This window comes from Styela clava, chromosome 1 (genome assembly GCF_964204865.1).
Source record: "Styela clava chromosome 1, kaStyClav1.hap1.2, whole genome shotgun sequence".
Taxonomy (NCBI): domain Eukaryota; kingdom Metazoa; phylum Chordata; class Ascidiacea; order Stolidobranchia; family Styelidae; genus Styela; species Styela clava.
The window spans coordinates 24,195,534-24,211,094 of NC_135250.1; the positions used below are offsets into that span (position 1 = coordinate 24,195,534).

Genomic DNA, 15,561 nt, shown 5'->3' on the forward strand with positions numbered 1-15,561 from the left:
GTTCGATGGTCACTGATTGCATGAATATTTAGTCCTGCGCCATATAAATGCACAAGGATACATGCCAAGGAGAGCAGAAGGACCTCACCGATCCTTGACGGCGTAACTGATCGTGGTTCTAATCTGTTTTTATTCGCTGTTTAATTGTATTAGTTACTTTTGGCTTTTTGCGTGCATATATCATGTGTTGCTTTGGGAAGAGCATAGCAAGATAAGGAACTTTGGAGGTAGAAGCGAGACACTACAACTGGTTGCTATTTATCATTGTATGCATGTAATACTTGAAAAAATGACGGCACGTCTAAGATTCAGTATCCAGACATGTTTGCGACTTGAAACGGAAAGGCATAGCTTGCGTATTCGTATAAAATATATGGATCTCCAGAAGTATATTTAGTTCAGTATGGCAATTTTGGCAGACTGTGAATTGGTTCGCTTGGAAGATACGATTGCTTGGAAGATACGAAGAAATTTATGCGCCGTGATTCATTATTTTTACAAGGACTCCTACAGGGACAAATGACAGACATGGGGCAAGTGGGACAGGACAATTGCGGGACACCAACTTGGGGCGTCATGTGTTGTTTTAGAACTACTCGTCCGGCTACCGCAAATATATACCCACTGTCAAACGGCACTCCTAAATTGCTTTATTGTAGTAAGTAACCCAAATGAGACTTAGGTGTCGAATTACAATCCCCGTGCCTATAACCAGAGTAGTAGTGGCCTATTGTTTATCCTCGCAACACATAATAAGATGATGCAAAACAACAAAACAGATTTATATTTATTGTGATTACACTTTTATGCTCAAACAGTTGAGAAAAAAAACTACTAAACATTCAACTTTGACACTATTGTATGCGATCTCAGAGTCATAAAACTACTTCTATTTCAATATCAAAACGACATCATCCTAGAATTCAGTTCCTAATCCCAACTCTGACATCGTTGGGTTAATACTAAAATCACTAAGCTCACAAAACCACTGTGATCGCATACCAAAATATCTTTCTTTACACATTAACATAAATAATCGAATTTGCATTAAAAACTGCTTTGCCCTAACCATATTAATTACATAACAAATGCATGTATATATTATATACATTCCTAATGATTCTGTTTAAAATAAAACGCTACATTAAGATATATTTCAAAATTATACAAACTAAGCATTCCTATATATATCATAATCAGTTTTTCAAGACGTTAGTTAATTTCATTAAACGTTGTCCTCACTGGTTTTGCCCCAATCAGGGCACTGAGCTGAAGAATCATTGCAACCTGTACAACACGGAAAATGCCCGCAATCTAGAACAGTGTCAGGTTTGTAGTTCTTCTTACACTTTGGGCACACTCTTTCGCTTTTCTGCGATGTACCTGTTGCACTGCCTGTTAAAGGAAAAAAATATCCATGATCAATACTTTAGTACTGTTAAATCACTAAACTCAAGATAATTAAAATATGTTTTCGTGCCAGCCAAAAATACGCACGTTATGTCACAAGGTAACCGCTATCTCTAGAAAAAAAAATAGTTTTAGTTGTGAATGTATAGATAATTACGAGCCACAGATGACTATAATTTCCCGTGTCTTTTCTTTGCAAAACATAATATCTCTAAGTGACAAAATAAAGAAATTGAAATTACCATCTGTCGTTCCAGATCGATGTCTTTTTCGCGGGACTTTCTCATCCAAATCGTCTCCAGTGCGTATTCTATTGGACGGTGCACCAGTAGACGAACGGCGATTCACTGATGGATCCCCTCCAGCTTCGTTGCTTTCATCATTCCCACGAATGCTAGAATAATATATACATAGATATAAATATTCCCTTAAATATGGGATTTCTCATTTAACAGTGCCAGGCTAGTTTTTTTTGTAGCAATATATGATACCTTATTATTATGTTATATACCTGGCAGTCTCCGCCTCCGTGGCCAAGTCGTCGTCTTTTCCCGAGTTTGCAACATTTGTAGGAGTTAGGGGTGTGTTCCCCAGATCGCTCAAATCTAAATGGTTAACAGCGTGTTTGAGTCACCAAAATTAATACTCACGGGCACTATTGTATAATTTAATTAGGAAAGTATTTTGAACGAGGATAAAGTCACTTTTGGTTTTAAAATTCGTTGATTACAAAATTAATGACATTCAAGCAAACACTCCTCGCACTTATATTTGAATTTAATAAATTCTGAAATTAAGTTCCTCAAATCAATTGCCAGATGCCCGTTATGAATTTCTCTCAAGAAAGATATCAAGATTGCAATTGAACAACAATTCGAGATGAGTTAGTTGTTCATTGCCTGACCTGACATCAATGCTCTTCAACTTTAAAGTTAAAGGCATTGAATTGCACTGAGGCGCTCTGTGAAATATATTTTTGGTATGACCGGATCTCGATGATTCAGAGCTTTGTAAACGTCTATTCGGCAAAAATAGTTAAGTATCCCTAGTATAGCCTATCAATATAATAATCTCGACTCCTACCTTCTCTGATGGCATTCCTTGGCAAGCGTTGTATTCCTTCTTCAAGTTGGTGATTCTCAAATGATTGCAACTGTAAAAAGGTGTATTCTTAGGGATTTGATCTATGCATTTAGTAATGTAATGAATACCTGGTTTTGTTTAGGCTTGAACAGCTTAATTAACTCCATTAGTGTCTGACGAGATTTGTTTCGAAGAACGACGTTGTCACACAGTTGTCCAAGGGCCATCTTGCAATCGCTTAGGTGCCATAACGTGCTACATGGATCGTCCATGACAACCCAATTCTCTACCTTATTTCCACAACTGAAAATAAACAAAAAATCATATAAGTAACATATTGACTAAATTTTTGAACAGACTTGAAATCGAAAATTCATTTTCTCGAAACGTACACAACATCGTGAACTTGACAACTCGGCTGTGGCCTCAAGTACGCCTAGAAATCTCTCCTACAATTCAGAGAAGCTATGCAATTTGAGTAGCAATTTGAACCAAGGCTTAGGCTGCTTAACCAACTGTTACCCACAATTTCCAATAGTCAGCTTTTGATTAGTGATCTTATCCAGTGGCTCCCAAACCACGTTTTTGTGTTCTAGATACCGCCAATTGTTGCGGGCCCATAACAATTCAATGGTATCAGCCCCTTCAGCTTTTAATTTTGGTCTCCGGTCAATCAACTGATCAACCACTGATCTAAACCAAGGCCTATTTATGTCTACAATTTTGACTCTTTCAAATGACATGGCACAATAAGCAATTTGGACCACCATACACGTATCTATTGGCTTCATGAACCTAAAATAAACGTTACTTGGCTACCATGTTTTTTGTTTCTCCAATGGACGCCAATGGATTTATACGCAAAAAGTATACTTCCTTTTGAGACACCCTGCATATATATAACTGTCTATGCGTAGAATGGATTTTGTAAAAAGAATATTAGAGGTGCTATTCCCGTACATACCCTAGTTCTAGTGTAAATTACTCTTACCAATAGCATGTCACTCGATCTCTAAATCCCGTGTAGTAGAATCCACAACGTGCCAAGTCCCATACCTTAACCGGAGTCTCCGGCGGATATTTCAAGAATGTGGCCAACCTGTAATCTTCTTTCCAGTAATTACCAGAGAGAATGTACGCCCATACATGATCTAAGTAGTAAAATGAAAAACAAAACTATTAAGCTAAGTATAGGATACGCATACACCATTGGCGCGTGAGCAAACAAGAAAACAATGCTTAAACATACGAAGGCTAAAACGAAGTAGTGTACCGTACCTAGTCTCAGGTGCACCACCGGTATCGAATAACCCACAGACTTTCGCGGAGTCCGCAAAATCAAAACGGAAGACAGCCGCTACGGTTGGCGAACCGTGTTTCCATGAATGAAAAGTAATACTGCGAAATTTTGGATGACATATCAGATCTCAAAGAATATTTAGGAACGAGTGAATATAATAGCCTTCGAGCAAAATATAAAATCTATCGCTGAATATAATATTCAGACGGTAAGAATAAGAATACTGAAAGACACAAGGTCCATTTCGTATCTTATAAAAAGCGTAGAACACCTAGAAACGTAGGTCTATGACCTCTATCTCCTGTCAGGGTATTAACTGCGTCGAACATTATTGTTTTCAATTTAAAAGTGAGGTTTGATTATAAAATCGCTGTTCATTATTTTACGAATGCAAACTATTTAGTGTTTTGAAACTGTTTGTAAAACCACACTATGTATGTACCACGTTGCATGAAGAAAAATATGTTTTTGAAAATCTACAGGAATTTGTCGCATTGCGTATTACTACATAGCGAGCTTACCTGGTGATTCTTCCTGTAGCCCGCTAGCAACTTTTCCGTCAGATTCGACGACGTCATAGGTAGTCTTCTCCCTTAGGTCTGCAACAAAATAAGTTACCACGAGCTAAAACGATATATTATGAAATATAATTCATAACAGGAGTCCTTATGTATATTTTCACTTTCAAATATGTCGATATCGTTTCAAAAGCTACTTTTTTTAGATCTCGTCCTAATATAGTAAATGTATCCGTTGAAACTAACCCCGCTCTAAACCTTGAAATTAACAGCTCAAATGCATTTCGCCTTTAAAGATATTTTTGTTATTATTTCGCTAATGCCGCGTATTTGAATAGCTATCGTTAACTTTATAGCAATCTATTTTAGTTCAAATATTGTATGTATTCGATGAGAAAAAATATTTACCATTAGGTAATTGGCGTGGGATAAACCCTCTCCCTGTACTTCCAATCTTTCGCATTTTGTTTCTTTTTCTCACAGTAGATAATCTTGAGCAAAAATTTAACGGCCGGTCAGTGCCAGCCAAATATTACTTTGAACAAATACGAATAACTAAAAAGAAAAAACATTAATAATTTTTCAGTCATAAACAATGCCCAATTTATTAAATTCAATACTGTCAGTAATAACACCACATTTGTCGCACACCTTGTAAAAAGAGGTAACGCTTAGCGCCGCACGAGCCTTTCATATATGCGGAATGCGACTGTATTTTTTCTTAAAAAAAAAAATGTTCTTCAAAACCACGAATGCTTTAGGAAGGGGTGGAATATAGATAGACCAATCCAAAAGCGCCACGAACTCTATTACGTAATAGTAACTGTAAGTAAGTAAGTCTGTAGCTATATTAAGTCGCAATAGTTTTATTGAAATTTTAGTATAATTTTGAATCCGTCAAATGAATTTTGTTCCATTAAGTTCTAGCAAAAATATACTGCGAACCTTCCATTCTTAAAACCTGTTGCTTGTGTGCAGATCAGATTTATATGCACAGAATAATACATCCGCGTATGGCGAATAAAACCTCGGCATTACATTCTATAAATGACTATCTTTTCTTGCGCATTTTTATAGCAAATAATAAATTCTCTCTAAACTCTCTACCAGGTATTTCCCCAGGTTGCTTGTATCAGATCTTGTTTAAACTGGTTTAAGCCGGGAATGTCTGGTTCGTATGGAGTTAAACGAGAACTATATTTAGTACGATATTACATTCTGCGAAATGAAATAATTTCAGTTTGTTACACAAAAACGCGTCAATTGTCGCAAGTTGTTATGGTTGAGATTTTATTTACATTTTTATCTGCGATAAAATACTAGAGAATCAATGCTTAACTGTGCCAAAATCAGAACTATAAAATTTACCCAGATTCTTACACTTGCGTTTATCAAGTTTGGATAATTATGTTTGCTCTGATACCAGTGTTTACAAACTTTAGGGTTCATTTCCGCCCATACGAATTCCTGTTATTGTCCTGTTAATGCCTCACCACTAAGTCCTGTTTTTACTCTGTCTATCTTACGCAAGGTTAGAATATTGCCTCACCTTTTTTCGTTTGTCTTCTTAACTAACAGGTATGTATACTGGTTCCTATACAAATTTATTATTAGACATCTTTGGTATTAACTTTTTCACATTTTTGGGTAGCACATAAAATAAAAGGTTAATATCATTTATTCCAAAATGAGGTGAGAATTAAAAAAATTTTGATAACCCAGATTTTATTCTTGCTTTTATTGGCCAGCCATGATCACAGATTCTCTTTTTATCAACGGGTGACGTCAGAACTTTCCTTCTTTTCCATCTCTCGTTTTGGGGGCCCTGTAAAAGTGTAAAGTTACGCTTCAGTGCATAAGTCCATGTTCGTTTTCACGTAAGGTTGGTTGTTCCACCAGTCGTACAAGCTGCTCCGAGAGCGACTCCGAACTGACATTTATATAAAATTCTATATGTGTTTGTGCGGTTCATAACATAATTAATCGATAATTTGGATTTCGATAATCAGTACAGTACAAAACATAAGAAACTGTCAAGCAAAGGAACTGTAGCTTGTTTATGTGCTTTTCATGCAATTCAAAGCAGGCATATTTTATTGCGTGAATCTTTTGTACAAAGCCCCCGCCAATAAAAACACACCCACTCACGCTCGAAATAGGAGATTTAGTAATCATGCAGTTTGTGGTTAGGAATGCTGATTGCTGGGAATTTAAAATTTCATATAATTTCTAACCCTGACCCCAACTGGATAATTACCAATTTATTATTCTAAAACGTGACGAGTTGGTATTCTCAAATCTCGCATTTTTGCATTAGGGGCGGGGATACAAAATATCCAAGAGTATTACTAATCCATTAAATGACAAACTCTTGCTTTATGGTATACACTGTTACTAATAATCTCTACTCAAAATTTACTCGACCGCTTCCTAGGGTCTTATCCGCTTAAATACCAATCAGGGCATGCTGACAATACCGTCTGGTGATAAAAAGAATTCTATACCTTTACCGAACCGAGGGCATTTCCCTGGTTGTTAAGCGTTGAGAACTACCTTTTTGCTCGACTAAGCCTTGAAATAACAAGTATTTTGCCCTCTGGGATGAATATTGCTATATTGATTAAATAGGCCGGTAACACCCTTTATCCAGATTTACTAATATTTATTTATTCATTAATCCGGAAACGTTATACAGAATATAACCTGTACCATGTCGGATAGGCTTTGAATCGAGCAAGCAACATAACTTCAAGCGGATATTTCAACCACTGACTTGCCGTTAAATTTAAAAACACTGATAATTGATAAGGGGCCTAAAAAAACTTTTGAAACTTGTTAATATATTCAAATAGCTTTTTCTGGTCAATAAATAACATGTATACTCCTTCGCAATTCTGTCTAATCTAATCCTTTACATATGGCAAAAGGGTTAAAGTAATCAATGCTTTATTTTTATTTGAAAAAGGGCAGGCTAAACATGCTATTTTTTAAAAAAAAACTTTTGCAATATCCGAATCAAGCAAATTTTTTTTCCAAACGAAAAAGAAAATGCTTGGTAGAAAATATATACAATGAATGAATGAAGAATATACAAATAATTTATATTCATAACCTTGAAATGATTTTAATGATCTATCTTTCACTATACATGAAACCATATAAAATATGTGGAATGTTTAAAAGTTTTTAAATGCAGAAAATTTTTGTTGATCATGATTGCCAATTCTTTTAAATATAGCCCAAAAGCACACTGTTTTATTCTTTTCGTGTTTCACTTTCAAAACAACATAAAAGAGTTGAGAAGCCCCCAAGCACTGTCTCTGTCTCTATCATTTCTGAACATATTTTTTTGTTGTCCGATGCTCTAAAATTTAAATAGTTGCATAGAAGGACAACGTTATAAAAAATGTCAAATGAAAGCTTCGTGTGCTTGGGAGATTAAACCGTATTTTCTTCTATTGGTGATTGTTCTTGACGTCCGTTTGGTAAAAATGCCCTTCCTGCGCCCAGGTCATCTAAAAAAGTAAAATAATTAAAAATAGTGGCAATCGATACCGTATTCGCTTTATTAAGATTCTGAAACACGGATTAGTATCAGTAATAAAAAAAAAAAAGATTCATTTGCACAAATTAACAGAATTACCACAAATCCCAATTCATAAGGTGACACATACCATTTCTAAAAGTATATTTAAATTTAATTTATAATGGCGCAAATCAGTAGTCGGCAAACTGTTGCCCGCCGGTCAAAATTCTTATGGCCCTCTAACGGCCTTAGTTTTAACACACCTCTTGAATTCGGCGTCGAGTATTTAGGCAGATTCTCGGAACTGCTCTGGTGGAGATCACCGTCTGGATGGTTCGCTTTGTCACATCTTGTTGCAAGCCATATGCAAGTTACTGCAACTGACAATCCCACTCCCAGTACTAGAAAAGCCCCCATAATCAAGAAGCTGATATCCTAAAAAGAGCGAGTAAATAAGTCAGAATAATTGGGATGAAATATAAAACGAAAAATTCAATATTCAAAGATGTATTTCCCAATTTACATCAAAAGGTGCAATGTTTTGATCGGGAATTACTATCATTCGATCAAAAAACTTGTATTGAAAATACAGTATTTGTTTCTTACATTAACATATTGATGAAAAATGTAGTTAACCGTCCCCGTTGGGTCTTGCAGGCATTATGTTACAAAATCAAATGTTGTGATCATTATAATTTATCAGGTATCAGCGAGACTATAAATTCGATTTTTTTTTTTAATTTAGCAATGTTTCATTCAAATTTCGGAAATGAGAAATTAAATTCACTTACTGATCTGAAATAAAGGTCACTATTTACAGCACGTAGGCTTCGATTTTCAATCTCCAACTCTGAAATTCTCATCGTGTCTGAAATAAAATGACGATAAAAGTATATAGTTTTAGTTTGCTAAACCAGACAGAATGCATAAGCCAAGAGTACTAACAATAGATAGGCAATAAGTTTAAATTTATGTAATATTCCCATAATCTGAGAGAAAAAATATTTCTGATGGCGCATTATGTAAGAAAGCATTATTTGTGATCCCCAACGCGACGCACTCTGAACAGAATTGTAAATAAGGAAAGATATGTATTACTTTCACGAAGGCCAATTTATTTTCTAAACACCGTCTAGCATTCGCCACAATGTTTACCTCTGCACTGGGCCATACATGCAGGATTTCCTGAACATTTGTCATCACTGCAAATGAAGCATTCTTTTTGCTCTAGGTCGTATTTAGCATTAGGTCCCTTAGTTTCAATACAATTGCCGACCTTTTTAAGATGTTCCTGTTAAAGCAGAATATATATGACTTTCCATATACATCAACTACTAAAATAAATTGTTTTTAATTGTGATTTCTTTTGAGTATACGTCATACATTCATGTCCTTGAACTTATATTAAGTAAATAATGCCAGGCTTGATCGTGGTATTGTCATTACCAGTGGTATCCCCTAGAAAACACACTCTGAGATTTAACAGGTATAAATTGTCATGGAATGGAACAGAACATATATATCGAAAATAAGGTCAAATGTCAACCACGATGTCGTAAAATTCCAACCACATATGAACAGAATTATGCCCCGAATGTCATATGAAGTTGTGTATCAAATGCCATATAGAGGCGTCCTATAGATTACAAAAGACAGCTACTTGTGAAGTAAAATACCAGACACTGTATGGTTTAGTGCGAAGTGAATTGAATATAGAAACTTTTTATCGAATGTTTCCTTCTTTGTGTGTACAGGATTGCGAATTCATTGGCCCATCAGGGCGAAACCCGGCAACATGAAGAACAGCGACTATTTAGCAAAGCAATCTGTGGTGCACACTTCCAAAAACTATCAGTAATATAGGAATAATGACGGCAAGATTGACCACATTAAGTTAACCAAAACCCACACTATGCATACGCTTTGCCCAAATGAGCCTAACTAAAAAACAAATAAAGTTCAAATGGAAATCATAAAACAGCTTCAAATGATTCCGAAGCTTGATATTTGATAGATATTTTAGCTTACTTTTTCAGCCATGTAGTAATGATTTTTGAATTCATCTCCGGCTAAAACTTTCAAAACTTCTCTCTGAATATCGTCGACTCTGAAATGTTAAAAAATATATGAGTAATAAAACGACATATTTGCAATTAAATTTATATAATTTGTTTTCGTGGTCATAATTAGCAACATGACTCAAAATTCGTATAATACATTGGCCAACGTTTTTAAGTGTCCCTATATGAATGCAGAAAAAATAAGATACATTAAATGATGGGATAGGATACGCTGTTATTCTCTTCGTGAACACTCGAATTGTAGTGTTATGGAAAAGAACTACGATTGTTTATAAGTTCATTCATTTTCTAATTTAAAAGTAAAGCACGTACTTGATATTATCTTCATCCACGGTTTGGCAGATGACTACGGACATGCATGAAATTCCAAAAATGATGATCGCGTAGTGCTTCATTTTACGTCTAAGTTTATTCAATCTAATTAAATATATTTTGAAAAGATTTTTCCTGAAAATGAATAAATATGAATGATGAGTAGATATCGTTATATGCAGTCAATCTAGTACACATATGAAGCCAACTCAATGTACAACTATAATGCGTATACGTAAGCACAAATAATCAAATTGCTACAAAATGCCATGCATATATGTGACTTAAATACATTTGACGAACATTTGACTCAAATACATAGACAGATAATCAGTAGATTACAGTAGGCAGTGGGTCAAATAACATAATACCCTGTGTATATACCTTTATCTATCAGCAAAACAAATTTAGAGGTAACCGCAAGAAAAACAAAAAAACGCTGAGTCTCTCTATGGCACTTAGAATCGATTTTCTCAAAACTTAATCAACATAAAAACATACCGATAAATATAATAAACATATCTATAATACGACATTCTGAACCCGCTTTTTTAAGTCAAAAATTATTCAACGTAGACTATAATAAACACGAAGTCTATACTATTGCTACTAACCAACCCTTAGAACTCCGGTGGAATGAATGATACGTGGCGCACGACAGCTATATCATATTAGGCGTAAAACTGTAATTTTGAATAAAAGTAACCATGACCAATTTAAGGGTATTCACCCGTTGCTTTTTTGAAGTATATATTTCTCTCGCGATCGTGTAAACACCGGGTCATGTAAACCCAGACATGACACGTCGATGTACCTACCGTGTTCACCTCGGCGATTAACAAAGCATTACGCAATGTCTCGTGCTCTGCTTACTAGGTTTACATTTGAAGAGAATTTTAGGAAGCTTCACGTTAATAGTACTATAAGCAAAAATTTTTGAACACAGTTGAAACAAGACAAAAGTAAACACTCACAATGTTATAATTAATAAATAAATTATGTAATATTCACAAAATAACTGACTCATAGCGCATGGACTGAGTTATTTTGAACAATAATTTATGAGCATTGTAACGCGTTTTTGTCATAATTGGCGAACAAACAATTATAAATATGTACCATGCATACGTCACATCATTTCAAAGTATATCGTAGATTTATGAGATTAACAATATAATGTAACAAAGTATTGTTACAAAAATTTGATAGTTTTCGAATAATTTACGATTACTTTATTTACAATTTTTACAATTACTTATTTACAATTTTTTTATACTCGTTTTTAAACTTAACTCGTAAGCACTACATTAATATTTATACACGAGTACAATACTTGCAAGTTTACAGTGCGATATACCGGCATGTGTTACTAGCTGAGACATTTGATCTTGACAAATAATGATTAGAATAGCTATAAACTTTTCTTTATAAACATCATACAACAACACGTGAACATTCTCTTATAAAGCACATCGCAATAGGCACTTTGTAGTCCACTAGTAGTTCTAACAAAACGGCGATTAAACCGAGAAACACCCGATGTAGGTTGTTGGCATGGTTGAAACGCAATCGTGCGTCACCTCTTCACTCGCAGCGCCATTGAGTCGTATTACAATCCATAATCCACAGAGCGTCCTTCATCGTTTACTTCGGCTTCCACAAACACGCGATCTTCTGCAGAAAAAAGGCGGCAATTTAAACAAAACTAAACTGTAATTCGCATTTATCAATATTTACACTGTATTATCAGAGAAATTTTTATATTTTAGAGAAAATAAAAAAAACATTTTCTGGACAATGCTTGTTAAATGACTAATATGTAAATTATCGAACAAAATTGCGTTTTTTTAAAGATTTTTACTCTACTCTACGTCCCATCTTGTATACTTTATACCAAAGCTATACTCAACTATTTTTTACCGAAGGACCGCTTACAAAACTTCGAAATTACTGGGGTCAGGCTTATTAAGAAAATATATTGTGCATCTGAATATTTTTCAGTATCTCGTCTAAGTTAAAGAGGTATAATATAACAGAAGCAATTCGCTGAAAGACGTGCCTTCTGATCCTCGCTTGTGACCATTTTCTAATGACACCCCAGTCATTTTCGTATGTGTTAGCTATAAATATGAGCAAATTATAAAAAAAATCAAGCACCTTGTGGACTTGGAGCATTATGAGTGTTATCCTCACGAGAATTTCCTACTTCTTCTTCCTTTTGACTTATTAAATCAAATTCGAGTGGTTCTCTCTGGTCATATTTTGCTTTGCACCATTTAAAAAACAGTACGATTATCCGAATCCAGACAAAGAAAAAGGCGAAACAACCGAAAATACCAAAAACAATAGCCATGTTCTAAAATGCAAAAGATAAATATTAAAAATTTAATTAACATTACCACAAAGATCCATCTTGTGTTTTTCATATTTGAAATACGTGAGTTAACAATTCTTAGTGCCGGCAAGTCATTGCTTTTTATTTATACAAAGTTAAACTGCTCACAGAATTGAATACAAAATATATTGCAAAGCAGGGGAAAATTTTTGACTGTAGACAAAGAAAAGATTTTCCACTGACAACAACAAACTTTTAATTAGCCTATGGTATTCTTCTGGAAGACTTTACAAAATCAAGAAGTAGAGAGGAAATGCGAGTTGCCTAAAATAACTTTGATTTGAAAAGCGACCCCATAATTACGGCATTTCTTCTCAAGCATTTGTCTTTCCACAGTTTCTGAAGCATTACAAAAATCGCAAAGACAGCATTCCAATTTTAATTCAAAGCAGCGCTACTTTCAATATGTTTGACGTTTTCTAAAACCTTCACGTGGCTAGCATGGTTCGAGATTCTGTTTTAAGACTATTGACTCCGTTTAACTTTGATTGAAAGCTTTATACTTCCGTGCCAATATTTATTTTAAATTTTTAACACCTTTTCTCTTTGCCCACATGCACAGTTAAGGGACCGTCTTGACTTTCAGCTATACCTTCATATGTGGGCTGGTAGTATTTGTTGAACAGTCACATTAAGATTATTTTGCCAAACCAAGCAATCTTATCATAATAATATGTAAGATATTATATTAGATTATTTAAAAACACTTACAAATTTGCTGTAGAGGTCAGTTATTTGGTCGTCGCTTCTTTGTTGATTAGCTTCGAGTTGAGAAATTCTCAACAAATCTTAATCGAAAATAAAAAGAAAAGTTTTGAAATGTATACCAACCTGTTTTGAAATATTTTTTTTTCTAAAATAGTGAAAATTGCAGAGGTTCACAGTAAAATGCACGTTTTCAGAAAAGTGAGACGTTGATGGTGAAATAATATTAAAAAAGTAATAAACCAACAACTATGTATTGGTGTTTACTACCAGAAATTACAATAAGAATTGTTGAAGTGCGACAATAGATCGTTTTGCTGATTTTTTTTTATCAATTTCGAAATTTTGGTTGTTCTCTTGGCAGATATTGGACCGTTGAATTTAAATTTTTATTTCTCGAAAATTAATAAATCGCTCGAAAGGTCATACTTTTTACAATTATCGGGGAGGGGGGAACACTTTTTGTGAAATATAAACACACCAAAATAGTCGGCTGATGTTTTTAGAAAACTTATTTTACAAATAACAACATATTTCATTCTAAAAATCATTCATACATCTGCATTGTGCTGTGCAAACAATGTTGCCCGCGCATTTGCTAGGCACACATACAAAGCACGTTCTTCTGTCCATGTCGTAAGCTGCGTTTGGGCCATGAAGTTCGATGCATGTCCCGATTTTTTTCTGGAGCTCCTATTAAAATAACACAAAGTCGTAAGATTTCGGTAAAATAACTTTCTATTGTAAAAATTTATCTGAGCCGTCATTTCACTGCATGTGTTCTTTCAGTTCAAGTTTACCGTTTGTATTTGCTATATGCCGGATACTAAACGTACTGTCTTAAATTTCTATATTGCGTAATATATAACCATTCTTACCACTTCTTTTGATGAAACGATGTTGTCAAACTCATCGCTCGTCAGAAATTTTTGTAAGAGTTGTAACGTTTTTTGTTGCCTTTTTAATAAACATGGAAGAAAATAGCAGTTATTATATAATGACAACATTTGCACAGGATTTGATGAATGAATAAAAACATCAAGTGAACATGCTATCTCGATGGTACTTTTTAACACAGAATCGTGCCATAGAAAAATTGAAATCTAAAGTCTGTCTTAGTAAATTTCAACGGTAAAATTAATTGTTTATCCTCTGAAACTCCCCAACGGGCGAGCTGATAAGTGAACTCAAATAAAACCTATACTTACTGTTTATCATCCTGTGGCCGTGGTGAACAGTGTACAAATGTCAGGAATAAAGTTAGAAAAAAGCATTTCATATGGCATTCCATTGCACTGAGTTACGCTAAAGTTACAACTAAAGGGAAAATGGCTCTGAAATAAAAAAAATTATACGTTGAAATAATATTTTTTTTCTATTTCCATTAAATGCATCGGTAAGAGAAACACCCGGAAAAGAACCGGTATGTCATTAAACCTCTTTCTATTATATATAAAACCTACTCATATTGAATTTCCTTGCTATAAACTTACAATGGCTGAGAAGTTGATGATGAATTACTGTGACACCACCTAACTACCACAGAATGAGAATTTTCCAAGGCTAGAACTCGAGTGTTGTCAAAGTTGTTGCAGTTAAATATATCGTCTTTGACTATCAAAATAATATCCCCGATTTCGGTCGAAATTTTGTACTTCAGAAGTATGTGAACCAAGATGGCGGACACCGGAACGTAGCATGTGTACCAGGTTAGGGTTAAGCCATAATTTCAGATACAAATACTACGGGAGTCACTTGGCTTGTCCCCAAACTCGTAATAGAATTAAAACATGGAAACTTGGAATAAAATTATGGCCTAACCCTAACATGGTACACATACTACGTTTCTGTATCTGTCATATTAGTTCACATACTTCGGGAGCGCCCAAAATTCAACTCCGATTTTAGCGAGATTCCGCTACCGATTAAAATCGTGTCAGATAACCTATAAACGTATTCACCCATAAGGCGTTGCTAAAGAGCAAGTTTAGAAATTAAAAAAATTGCGCAATTGAGAAAGCGAATTGCATCATGGCCTCTCATAGAATAAGGTTAACCTTGAATTACGCTTCGGACGCACAGTTATAGTAGCAAGGCTATCCAACTATTTTTATCAAAGATTCGTATACAAAATTTAAAAATTATTGGGGTCTAGTCTTGCCAGCAATATATTTCGCATTACGCCTAAATATATAAACTAAATCTGCATATTCAAAGATATCAGACCGGGT

General features: G+C 34.7%; 3 protein-coding genes across 3 annotated transcripts; all 3 read right to left on the bottom strand.

The window, feature by feature from the left end:
- Nucleotides 1–765: 765 nt before the first annotated feature.
- Nucleotides 766–4,884, bottom strand: LOC120348002 (uncharacterized). Its single transcript, XM_039418117.2, has 8 exons — nt 4,720–4,884; nt 4,315–4,392; nt 3,485–3,644; nt 2,622–2,796; nt 2,494–2,563; nt 1,922–2,015; nt 1,653–1,804; nt 766–1,395 (listed from the first exon to the last, which is right to left on the bottom strand). The coding sequence occupies exons 1-8, from the start codon at nt 4,772–4,774 to the stop codon at nt 1,226–1,228; spliced, it is 954 nt and encodes a 317-aa protein (XP_039274051.2). The 5' UTR covers nt 4,775–4,884; the 3' UTR covers nt 766–1,225.
- Nucleotides 4,885–7,249: 2,365 nt separating this feature from the next.
- On the bottom strand, nt 7,250–10,448 carry LOC120344556 (uncharacterized). Its single transcript, XM_039413841.2, has 6 exons — nt 10,231–10,448; nt 9,866–9,944; nt 8,993–9,128; nt 8,629–8,705; nt 8,101–8,272; nt 7,250–7,826 (listed from the first exon to the last, which is right to left on the bottom strand). Exons 1-6 carry the CDS (start codon nt 10,311–10,313, stop codon nt 7,750–7,752), a joined length of 624 nt encoding a protein of 207 aa, XP_039269775.2. The 5' UTR covers nt 10,314–10,448; the 3' UTR covers nt 7,250–7,749.
- A 1,316-nt stretch (nt 10,449–11,764) lies between these two features.
- Nucleotides 11,765–14,669, bottom strand: LOC120344543 (uncharacterized). The gene is made up of 6 exons (XM_078112374.1): nt 14,539–14,669; nt 14,209–14,287; nt 13,888–14,023; nt 13,337–13,413; nt 12,388–12,586; nt 11,765–11,904 (listed from the first exon to the last, which is right to left on the bottom strand). Exons 1-6 carry the CDS (start codon nt 14,619–14,621, stop codon nt 11,840–11,842), a joined length of 639 nt encoding a protein of 212 aa, XP_077968500.1. The 5' UTR covers nt 14,622–14,669; the 3' UTR covers nt 11,765–11,839.
- Between the last annotated feature and the right edge of the window lie 892 nt (nt 14,670–15,561).

Excerpts from the sequence above, each read along its gene's own strand:
- LOC120348002 (XM_039418117.2), bottom strand. The coding sequence starts at position 4,774 with ATGCGAAAGATTGGAAGTACAGGGAGAGGGTTTATCCCACGCCAATTA. Across the intron at positions 2,797-3,484 it reads GATCGAGTGACATGCTATTG|TTGTGGAAATAAGGTAGAGA; the intron begins GTAAGAGTAATT and ends GTTTATTTTCAG. Across the intron at positions 2,016-2,493 it reads AAGGAATGCCATCAGAGAAG|ATTTGAGCGATCTGGGGAAC; the intron begins GTAGGAGTCGAG and ends TTAACCATTTAG.
- LOC120344556 (XM_039413841.2), bottom strand. The coding sequence starts at position 10,313 with ATGAAGCACTACGCGATCATCATTTTTGGAATTTCATGCATGTCCGTA. Across the intron at positions 8,706-8,992 it reads ATGTATGGCCCAGTGCAGAG|ACACGATGAGAATTTCAGAG; the intron begins GTAAACATTGTG and ends ATTTTATTTCAG. Across the intron at positions 7,827-8,100 it reads CTCGACGCCGAATTCAAGAG|ATGACCTGGGCGCAGGAAGG; the intron begins GTGTGTTAAAAC and ends TTACTTTTTTAG.
- LOC120344543 (XM_078112374.1), bottom strand. The coding sequence starts at position 14,621 with ATGGAATGCCATATGAAATGCTTTTTTCTAACTTTATTCCTGACATTT. Across the intron at positions 14,024-14,208 it reads TCGTTTCATCAAAAGAAGTG|GAGCTCCAGAAAAAAATCGG; the intron begins GTAAGAATGGTT and ends TTATTTTAATAG. Across the intron at positions 12,587-13,336 it reads CTGACCTCTACAGCAAATTT|AACATGGCTATTGTTTTTGG; the intron begins GTAAGTGTTTTT and ends TTTGCATTTTAG.